The following is an 11,732-nucleotide window of genomic DNA, read 5'->3' as shown; positions in this document are numbered from 1 at the left end:
AGTGCCTGTCACCAACCCTCCGAGGCACGGCGGCARTAACAGCGCACCTCACCGGCCGTTAGCCCCCGCTTCCCCCCACCCCACCCCGCGCGGCGGCCGTTGGCGCCGCCTCCCGCCCCGCTCGGCGCTGATTCGCTGGCGGCGGGGAGCCGTTGGGCGGCCGTTGGCGCGGCTGCGGGGGCGGGCGTGTGGCGGCGGGCGGCTGGTGCGCCTTCCCCGCGGGCTGGTTGACGGCTGAACGGGCCGCTCTACCACGGCGGCGGGGCCGGCCGCGCGCGGGGCGCCACGGCGAGCAGGGCCTATACGCGGCGGGTTCAGGTCCCGCGTTTGCCAGTCCGTKTGCAGCAGGGCGCAGTGCGGACTCTCATGCCCCAAGTTTCGCAGGGACAGGTGCTAAATCAATTCGGGTAAGAGAGATTTTGCACTGAATAAGAGAATTTGCAAGGTAATACACATAGCAAGATTTTTGAAGGTAGTACATGTAACAAGAAACGCTTACTTGAGATTTTTAAAACCAGTATAATGAGATCTGAGGTTTTAGTCAGTTATATTTTTATTTGCTGAATTCCTTTTCCAGAAAATCATCAGTGCTACATAGAGCAAATGCATGCATATGCATTTACATAATTTTGTGTATTTTTCCGTAAGTTATTCATCAGTGACAAATATATATGATCTTTATCATGCCTACCATTAATATTTAAAAACCTCACCCCGCACTGTAGGCAAGGATGGATTGTACCAGCAAAAACAGTACAGTTTGTTCTCATATTGTATCCTCAAGTGTTCTTCAGCTCTGGCGTTGCTCTTCTTGGCCTGTTTATTGCCACTGGAGGATGTGGTTTCTGGGCCAAACTCCATTCTCTCTTCAGTCACAAGTTCAAAAAAACATGAAAGTAAACTKCAAGTTGCAAATTGTATTAATTTACACTACCACTGGAGTGGAGAATGCCATATCCTCTGACATAACAAGAAGTCCGGACATTGCCATGGCTCACACTTCTGTTGCAGGGGAACTCCGGAAGACTGGCATTTCAGGTGACTGCAGACAGGTAGCAGTGGTAGCTGTAGTACAGGACAAGCAGCTCTTGTCCTCTACTCTGTCCTGCTGCTCTGCCCTCCAGCTCTTTGAAGTGGATCTGCTCCTGTCTCTGCCCTCCAGCTCTTCGAAGTGGATCTGCTCCTGCTCCTGTCTAGAAAATCTTTGTTAGTGGAGGCGTTGGGGGTTTGAGTTCCTCAGCAGTCCACGTTGTTCCCCGCTTTGTTGTTACGATATAGTGAAGCTCCCTGGGTGAACAGATCACAATTCGTATCTCTGCTGGAGAGCAGTTTCTGCATAGCCTGTTTTGAGGGTGTTCCTGTGTGCAGTTTTTAAAAAAATCACTTAAATTTGCCAAAAAGTCATGACTGGGTCGTGACTTTCTATTTTTTAAAAAATTTATTTTAAATATTTCTGTGTTCATTGAGAGTCAAATGCTGACTAGTTTGGTAAAAATGTAGCCAAATTAAGCCACACTCTACTCTCTAGACATTGTCCTTAATCACTGAAGTTAATAGAATAAATTTCATGTATTTTTATTTGTGTTAGTAAATCCATTCGTAAGGAAACTTTGTTAATGGTTGCTAAATACCAAGAAATGCATCAGATCTTGTTACTGATCTAGTTGCAACAAAAAGTATTGGAATTTGAATAATCACTGCTCTGGTCTTCAGATTGTCCACCTCTAAAGAAGTTATGTGTGAGTTTCAGCTAGGAAGAATCAAATTTTCACAGGGATATTTTCGCAGAGTAATCAGCTTCAGTGAATTTCAGGATCTGAATCCAATGCTAAATGAAAGGAAGAATCTCTAAGCTCTGTTCTTTGTTCCACAGATAATCTGAATGGCTTTCAGAAAACGTTCCTGTGCATAACTCAATGTTCTATTTATTAAATAATTTTCTTCTTTTCATTATACTGTCTTTAGTAGACAGGTCACTATTGGCTTTGATCAGCCTCAGCCTTGGCCTAAGCTTGTGCAATCCATTTAGAGGCATCTGATGAGCAGATGGAGCACAGAAGCAGGCAAAGATTTATGAGACTAAAAGTCTAAGTCCAGCTATGCCTGTTTCTTCATCTTTCTCAGTGTTAACTTTTCTTTCCAGGCTTTGCCCAAAATGTTATTTGTTTAGGTTAGTATTATCTCTGTATAACCTGTCTACAACACAAGCAGAGTGGAGACTTACACTTAAATAGGATTTCTAGGCATAAATAATCAACAGTAACAACATAAATGTAAGTAGAATGAGCCTGGACATAACCTGATTCATTTATTTAGTATTTTTGGGATACTTCAGTGATGAAAGACAAATGAGACAGATGGTTTCTATTCGAAGTGAGGAGTATTCCTTTGTCAACTTCACCTTCCTGATAATTCTAAGTGATTGCACTTTAGAAGAGCATGAATGTTAGGTGAGTAAGATTTCAGTTTTTCAAAGGACAATGCTAGTCTTTTATTTATGTTATTTTATTGAAAGGAGCTGTGGATCACGGGAGCTTGCCACTGGGGTACAGAGAAGCACAAATGACTGGTTATCATACGCTCAGTGAGACTGTTTTGGGTTGCTCAGTGAGCAGAATCTTTCAACAATAATGTTGTTCAAATTGTGTTATATAGTAAAAGAAGATACATTATCACTCAGAATTTCACTAGTCTGTCTTGAATGGTAAGTATCAGAGTTTGTCCTTGAACTACGGCTGTTGTATTTGTTGTATCTCATGCACCACAGATCTTTCATTATCTTCACAAAGTAATTTCTAAACTTCACTCCAATAAATGCATAGAGCACGGGGTTTAAGCAACAGTGTAAGAATGCTAGGGCTTCTGTGGTGTATTTTGCATAAGCTATTTTCTTTTCACTGTCACAAGATCTGTTCATCTTGCTCAGATTTGTTGCTGTCACAAGAAGAACGATGTTATGGGGTACCTGGCAAACTAGAAAAACTACTACAATTAATACAATCACACGGATTGCTTTGTTTCTTTTGGAATTTTGAGCTTGTTGTAAGGATTTGACAATGAATGTATAGCAAAAAATCATGAACATGAAAGGAATAAAAAAGCCAAATACAAGCTGCAGAATCAGCAGCAGTAATTTCAGCATAGTGCTTTTGGATGTTTTTTCAGATCTGTGATCACAAATCTGTTTGGTTTCATTGATGGAGAAGGTGTAACTTTCACTGTATAGGAAAGAGGAACTGGAGATTAAAACTGATGCTACCCATACAACCAAACAAATCAATTTACTGTGTGCCAGCGTTCTTGCCCTGAGTTTAAAYGACTTTGTTGCCTGCACAATAGCTATGTACCGGTCCACACTGATAAAGGCCAAAAGCAGCATACCACAGTTGAAGTTGATTGCATAGATACCTCTGCTCATTTTGCAAACGAAATCACCGAAAATCCATTTGTCAGCAGCATAATTCACTGCCCATAGTGGGAGAGTGAGAACAAACAGTATGTCCGCTATTGCCATATTGAAGAGGTACACATCCGTCATGGACTTGGTTCTCTCATATAAAGCGAAGGTCATCACTACAAAGATGTTACCAACTAGGCCGACGACACAAATCAACGAATATGCAACTGGCAGAAATACTTTTGTGAAGTTTCTGACTTCCCCCTTAGAACATGGTTGTGCAATTAGAAAAAGATAGTCTGTCTCATATGCATAATCTGTGGTATTAGGCTCTGCCTGTAAAAAAGAAGATCACCAGTTAACTACTTAATCACTAGCATTCCTTTCTGCAATTTCTATATGGTAGAAAAAGGATAGATAACAAAGTTGTACAAATACAAGGAATTAATAGCTTTGGAAAAATACACAAGTATTAAAAGACTTGCTTATTTGAAATGCAAGTGACATTTCCTTTATGATAACTGTAATCTTTCTGTGCAGTCTCTCCCACCTCTGAACTTCAAACCTATACGAAGCTTGTCTCAGACAATCTGCAGCACCATTATCTTCTCCAGCACAATATGTTTTAACGCTGTTGTAAACTCTGGAGGAGACTTACAAGTATTAAATAGTGAATTTGGTAAAACCTTAATTAAAATATAAACGTGGAGATAATTTTGGGGTAGCTCAAAGGATACCATCCTTAGATATGTTACGCAGAAGAGATTAATCTGCCATCGTGGAGAAGTTCGTAGTGTAAATGTCTGCATCTGAGGTAGGGGTCTAGGTTTCCTTCAGAATAAATGGAGAGGAACAGGCCAGTCTAGAATGTTACACATTTCATACTAATGCAGAAGTTTAAAAGAGGTTGGATGAATCAAGCCCCAAAATGATAACTTCTCTCCCCTCAACTATACAGGTAATCCAGGGTGGCTAGCCTGAGAAGCAGATACTTGCACTGTGGATACCAGACCTGTGGTTAGATTGAGTGGAACACCAAATAAGAATGTGCTTTGCCAATTAACTCTGCTATGAGAAACTTCTTATTAGACAATTGCTTCCAATATTATGGCACTCTTGGACCACCAGCTGCAAAGAGCTTGAACTTTCAGATTAATTGCTTTATTGGTTTATTAATATAGTTTATCAATTAAATACTTACATTAATCATTTTGGCAGTACACTTCTGAGAAGGAAAAATGCAGTGAGAAAAGCTTCAAAATGCTTTCCCAAGGATTTCTGAGAAGAATAAAAGGAGATTGGATTAGGAAAATAACAAAAGAGGAGTGAACTAGTAGAAAAACAATTGGAAATAAAACATTTATTCAAAGAAAAATCACATCACTTCAGCTATATCAACAATACACACAAGCATCTCAACAAATCACATTTTTGTGCAGCACAATGTGCAGTCATGGAAAGCTGGTGGTTTGTGTCGGTATAATTAAGAGCACCACCTTACCTATGGCATGCTTATTTGTACAGCTAATAAATAATATATCAGCATATATGATTTTTACTTCACATTGACTTTGTACAACAGAAAAATGGAATAAATTTTACCTTTAAAAAATCTGTGTGCCAGTGGAAATTGTTGTATTAAGATAAAAATGAAACAGTAAAACAGCACCACATTATTTATGTTACTCCATAACAGTTTTACTGCATTTTAACATGAATAATTGCTTATTACAGTGCAAAGGGTAATACTCAACATGGGCAAGAACTGAGTGAGTACTAGTGTAGCTCACTTTTACCCTTTACAGTGTATAGGTCTCTTTTGTTATAGATCGCGTAATATAAAAATTACATTTTAATCTATCAAATATCTATCAAAATATAGATATTGCATAATACAAAGATTCCCATCTTGAACAAAATAACTTTCTTTCTTTATCTATGTGGTATCTAAGTATTTTACAAACAGCAATTAATTTACTTGCAAAGCAGTGTGTAATGAGAAGGTATTGTTACAATTATTTTACAGAGAAGGAACTCAAGCATGGAATCATTGCAATAAGTATCCATCTAAGATGTTCAGTTTGCAACACCCCTTCCCCCCAACATCGCTTTTAAGTGCTTGGCATTATGTAGGACTTCAAGTGTATAAAGGACAGAATCCATTGACTGTGGTTGCTGTGAGGCTCAGACTTCTGCAAATCAGACTTCAGGTCTGAAGTCACAGATAAAACAGGGAATATGTCATTGGTGGCCACCTGTACAAAGCTGGGATTAAATGACTTGCTTAACCTCACACAGGAACTATCRGGYAGGAGATTTAGTTMCTTAGCATTCACCTGCTGTAACCATGAATTCAATCTTCCTCTTCTTTCCATTCCTTGCTCCTTGAGAATTGCATGTACCAGCAATAATGTAATTGCAAGGACTGGATGACACATTTGCTAAGTGTGTGAATGTCATTTTCATTTAGAGTATCTCTGCTTTTTAGTAGTTGTGCTGCTAGGAGGAAGTGCACATGGGTCAAATTTTAAGTCTACATTAATAAATCCTTCCTGTTTGGGAATTACATGTGGGGCAGATGTAGTCCAGATACAAGTGGGAAGCTGGGGGAGGAAGAGGACTAAGGACTCTCCACTTGCTCCACAGAAGGCAGCATAATGAGGATCAGACTCTGTATGACTCATTTGGAGAGACAGGCTCACGATAGATGGCTTCAGGTTTGTAAAAGCCCACACTATGTGATGTTGCTTAGCATCATTGCTTCACAGGCTTTCCTGCCCTTTAAAGAAATCTTCAGTCACCACTCAAACTTCCTCTGCTGGCTTTTCAAAGCTGATTTTCTGAAGCTGCCAGAGTGTAACAGCCTGAAAGTCTTTGAACACATTTTGAAGCAAGCTTTAACAATTTAAAGTTGTCTCACTGACATGCAAAGCTTTATAAGCTGAGTGATTAGGTTCCACAGCTCAGCTGGGCTGGTCCCTCACCCATGTTCTCTGAGCAACCTGAGCCATTCTCCATCTGCTGCTTTACCCTCCTCTGGCCACATCCAGCCAGACACACATGCCTTTCTTGGTCTTTCTGTGCAGCTCCTTGCACTAGACTGCAAGTATAGCAACTCTGCAGTTAGACAGCACTAAAGGAGTACCTGTTCAGGCAATTATTTTAGAAACTAATCATGTTGCAAGAAAAATAATAAAGTTACGATAGATACCTCGCTAGGATATGCATGATTACAATATACAAAGACAACACAATGGTGTATTTTCTCTCTGAAATGATAGCCCTTCATTGCACTTAGCCAAAGTAACTCTCAAACTTCAGTGTAATGAGTAGAAGGAAAAAGGCATAGTGCAGACATTTAGAAGGGGAGCTCAAATGCTTCCTAAAGCCTATAAAGAGCCATAAGAAGAAAGATCTCCTCCACAGTAGCTCTGAAGATTGGTTCCCTGCTCCTCAAAGGAGCTCAGCAGAAAACCTGTGGAGAAGAATTACTCCTACTCATCACAAAGTGCTCCGTACACTCCTTAATGTTACAGAAATACACGAGGGCACCACCAGTCACACATTTATTCATAAAAGGACTTCCACTCTCCAACAAAAACTTCTTGAGGCTGGTTGGTATGAGAGAATTAGAAAAGACTCAAATTGAAACTAGAATTGCAAAGATCAGATTTAGGACCTGATATAAATCTCTTGAGCTGATTTGTTTTCGTGAATTTGAAACAGCATTCACTAAAGTTATTAGAAAGATGCACAGGCTGCAAAGGGAGCTGAATCAGATCCCCTATAAATATAATTTTATTTTCAATTAAGATCTCTTCAAAAGTCTTTTAATAAGCAGCTTTATAACTTGCATATTTTTAGCTTTATTTAGCATTAATAAATCAGGTAATGATCAAAAATAAATTTCCAGGTGGATATAGATGTATATTCTAACATTGCTTGTGTATTATATATAGGCAAAAGTCTATAAATATGCACACAAACACACATGTTCTGAATATTAAATGTTGTATAGGACTTGTAATCTATTCTTTAGCTTACTGTTTTTCCATTTCAACATATTTCATTTCACTGTGAAAGCAGTATGTGAGAACTCAATAATAAGACTACACTACAATCTTAACTACAAATAGATTATTTGGAATTTTACAAGCAAAAGACGATGGATAAAGGAAGACCTCAGGAAGAAGACAGATTTCTGTAAGGCAAAAAACTTCTCAACACCTGGAGAGAATCAGTAAGCACCCTTTAAGAATTGCCGATCATCATAAGTCAGTGCTAATTATCACCTCTACTTGTATGTGTAGTTTAATACATTCATCACATATACATACATTTTTGATTACCTTTTCTATTTTAGTACTTACCAGATCAGAATATTGTCTGAAGCTTCTATTACGATCTTCTGTGGCTGGCTAAAACACATTCACCATCAGCCTCAGTAGAATTTCACTTTAATTAGAAAAACAAGAAATAACAGCATCAGTTAAAGGTACAGAGTTAAATTGAAATTATCACCACTTCCTCCTGATATGCCATAATAATAACCTACTTTTTACGTAAGGGAAAATATTTAACCCTATCTGTGCTGGAGACACGCAAGCTAGATGCAAGTCACTTAGTTATTAGACTACCTATATAAAGATACTAGCTTTCAAATAATTTATCTAGCATTAGAATCGAATAGGGTGATCTCTGTCCAAACGTTTTCACTGTTAATTATCACTGTGCTCAGAACGTATCCTAATGATGGCCCATTTCTGCATAGGGTTATGTGTGTACTTAATGTCATGCAGATCAGCTATTTCATTTAAATCTACAAGATCACTTACAGTAAGAAAAACTGACAAACTGGGACAAATATGAATTACTAAACTGAACAAAACTTTTTCTGAGTGACAAAAAAGAATCTGGTTTATATCAAAGGGCATGTTATGCAAATACTTTGCCTGAAGTGCCCGCATAAAATGTGCAAATGCCCAGGTAAAGAAGAAAAATGCCATTTTATTTGACTGTTTGGTGCAAACATTTGCAGTTTGTGTGCATGCTGTTCAAGTCTGTTGTTAAAGTTAGTTGGAAATGGACAGGAGAATATTTGATTTTATCATTCATGAATTTTGAAAACTATAAATGTTTCTTTCCTAGAATTCGGGTTCAGATTTTGATAATACCTTAAATATTTGCATTAGCAGAAAAGAATAGTAAAAATTCTTCARACTTACTATTTACTTCAGAAATTGTGCATGTGAACATTCAGTTGCAACTTGTGAAGTTGTTAGAGGCACAAGATACACAAGATACATATTTGCACCAATACAGGCAGTCTGGTTGGTGTTTAATAGAATGCTGGACCCGAGAAATGCAGGATGTTGGCTGTCACATAGTGTTCTTTTCAAAAGTGAGCATCTCACAGTAAAAGTGGTTCCAGCAGCTTTTTATTTTATTTTATTTTTTTGTGTGGTGCTCCTTTCCACAAAGCATAGCCAGTTAATAAAACAAAAACATTAAAACATTACATACCTACAAAATTTGACTTGGTGACTATAAAAAGTCATGCAATGGTCCATAATCATTTAAGCAGCCACATTGCATTTTGTTGACTGCCTATTTTTGTAATATCTAAGATCTTTACTGTAACTGTGATAAAATCCAAATACTTGCACAAATCACTAATGTAACATATATATACTTATGAACCCTGAAATGAAGGTCTTGTTTTTCCCTAGTTCACAAACACATCCACATTTTGATTACTGCTGCTGAAAAGAAATCACCACTTTTTGATGCATACAGAGCCAAAAAAAGTGTGAAATCAATCTGGATTGTGACTTGACTAACTTCAGTGGACTCAATTTAAAATTAATACAGCCTATTACTGCTGTTTGAAGTAAATCATTGGCTGTCATCACAGAACTATGGAAGATTATGATTAAATCCATAAAGTAGTTGAGAAGCTAATTTATGGTTTGGCTAAGTTCAGTCCTTGGATGAGAGCAGATGGCTGAGGTTCAGTGCAGAGAAGATTATGTTAAGATCAAAGGTCAAAAAAACAGTTGTTGCAGATGGCTAAAGTTATCTCCCTTTTTAATTTCTTTTAATAGATGAAGCTAAAACAACTGCAGTTAAAAGACCAAGTTGCACACAGCAGTGGTCAAAAGACTTGATGACCTGTGATGATGGGATGGGCATGAGATTTTGGAGTCTCACTCTTGCCAGTCACACTGTGCTTTCTGGGTAGGCAGGACATCTTTTAGAGACCTGCCCTTTTATGCTACTTTCCTATGACCTTCCATTTCTTTACAAGGGCTTTTTTGATTTTAAATTACAACATCCTAAATGGTCTGGGGTCTGTTCTACCTGGCCTAAGTCTCCATAAAACTCAGCCAAAAAGAGTGAGTTGTTTATTAAGAACGATTAAGCAAGACGGAACAGAATGGAAATTGTCATAGAACTTCGGTATAAATCTATCAAGCTCTTACAGCTGGACTACAGTGCAGTTCTGCTCTCTGTCTCTCAGAAGGTATATAGTAAGCCAAGAAGTGCAGTAAAGGGCTACATGATAATCAGAGGCATGGAACAAGTATGTAAATAAAGACTAAAAGGGCACTTTGGAAAAGAGACTACTTGTGGAAAGGCCATGATGGAGTTATATAAAACTGAGAATTTTGGTTAGGTATGAATGCAGAAYAATTATCTACTAAAACTCACAAAGAAAACATATAGGTGTCTCCCTGTGAAGTTATCAGGGAAAACAAGGTATTGTCACAGAGCACTTAATAAAAATGGGAGGTTTTTTGCTTTAGGACATCACAGACAACAAACACACAAGAGTTCCAAGAGGGATTAGCCAAATGTAAATCACAYAGGCCCAACGCAGATTATTAGTCACAACAGTATTGTTTATTAATTTCACAATTCATATCAATTTTCATCATTTAAACTTCACTAGTTTTCAGGTGGCCAATCCGTTAACTTTTGCTATAAAGGGCTTTCATTTTTAAAACTATTTTTGCTCTATTTTGCCTTCTTCCTGTTACCTGCATTTCAAAATGCAGTGATGGAAGTCTCCTAATTAACTTGACTGGGGCTTCAGACCAGGCTCATAAGGACTTTTCTAGACTTTCCTGTCTAGAAAATTCAAATTCTCAAATTCTCTTGTCTCTGATGTGCTTTGAGGAATAGTACATTTACTCTTGAATTAATTTGCATGTACGTTTTGTAATAACACGTATGCCATATATGCCATGTATGACAGCCAAGAATCTGTTTAGGGAGGACTGTGTTTCTGCCTGAATGCTGTCTGAAGCAGATCACTGCTTATTGCTCATGGTTGCTGACATTTTAAAACATGGGGCCCAATGCAGTTGAAAACAGCACATTCAGCATAGGAGCATGTTCTGTGTTGGTGAAGGGATCTGCCGATACAGAGTTCACTGTGGGGCYTTAAGTCTTCTTTCTTATAACTCTGGGACTGAAGAGATGAATCTCACATAGCATATTTCTTTACATAAAGATGAATATAGTCCTTGGCAGTCATGATAAGCAGTAAATAATGATTAATGTAAGTGGAAATTCCCCTTATATTACAAAAATGGATGCAATTTTAAATCATCAACCAAATCCATATGATTGTACTACACATCCAAGCTAAGACTTCTGCAGCATCTCTTTCAGACAACAATCTACATTTGGAACATTAACCTGTGAAAGCCCATGAAGCAACTGAATTTTATCAACACTATTTCAGACACTTTGGCTTTCCTATGGCCGTATGAGATACCCTACATCTGTTCCCACTTGCAGCTCCATCAGTGTAATAAACTGGCTTTAATTTTAGCTTATTCCTTACAAAAAGTATTGCTCATTCTCTTCTGTATTCAGATGTTTGCTAATTTAAACATGTTTTGCTTTTGGTGTGCAATATATTCAATGTTCAGCAAAAATAAGTCTTTCAGAAGGTGAAGAATTAAAACCATTTAGGTTAATGCTGAAGTTAGTATATGATAACTAATCTGTCTTACCTTTGCGGCACATTTTCTTTTCACCCATTTACAAAGCCCAGAAAGCCTTCCTTGCAGATACGTTGTGCTTTGCCTTCACACAGTGGCAAGCAAAGAGAGTTTTTTCTCTTTTTAAGACATCTGTTTGAAAATCTGCATGTTACGCAAATGAAGCCCCCACATGTAGTTAGTTTTTGTTCGTATGTTTAAGCTCTGAAAGGAAATTTACTCTCGTTTAGCTAATACGGTTATTGTGGTTTCTCAAATCTCACCACATGTTAGTTTTCTGTCACCACTAATTAAGGAAAGAAAATACTGAAAGATAAGGAAAA

At 38.1% G+C, this 11,732-nt stretch overlaps 1 protein-coding gene across 1 annotated transcript; it reads right to left on the bottom strand.

Annotated features, from left to right (window-relative positions):
• Positions 1 to 2,647: 2,647 nt before the first annotated feature.
• On the bottom strand, positions 2,648 to 4,607 carry CCR6 (C-C motif chemokine receptor 6). The gene is made up of 2 exons (XM_085315409.1): positions 4,599 to 4,607; positions 2,648 to 3,733 (listed from the first exon to the last, which is right to left on the bottom strand). The coding sequence occupies exons 1-2, from the start codon at positions 4,605 to 4,607 to the stop codon at positions 2,648 to 2,650; spliced, it is 1,095 nt and encodes a 364-aa protein (XP_085171535.1).
• Between the last annotated feature and the right edge of the window lie 7,125 nt (positions 4,608 to 11,732).

Source organism: Rhea americana, unplaced genomic scaffold (assembly GCF_003343005.1).
Source record: "Rhea americana isolate MKP2758 unplaced genomic scaffold, rheAme1 scaffold_43, whole genome shotgun sequence".
Lineage (NCBI taxonomy): Eukaryota > Metazoa > Chordata > Aves > Rheiformes > Rheidae > Rhea > Rhea americana.
Note: the sequence above shows the minus strand (reverse complement) of the source record. Positions and strands in the feature narration are given on the sequence as shown.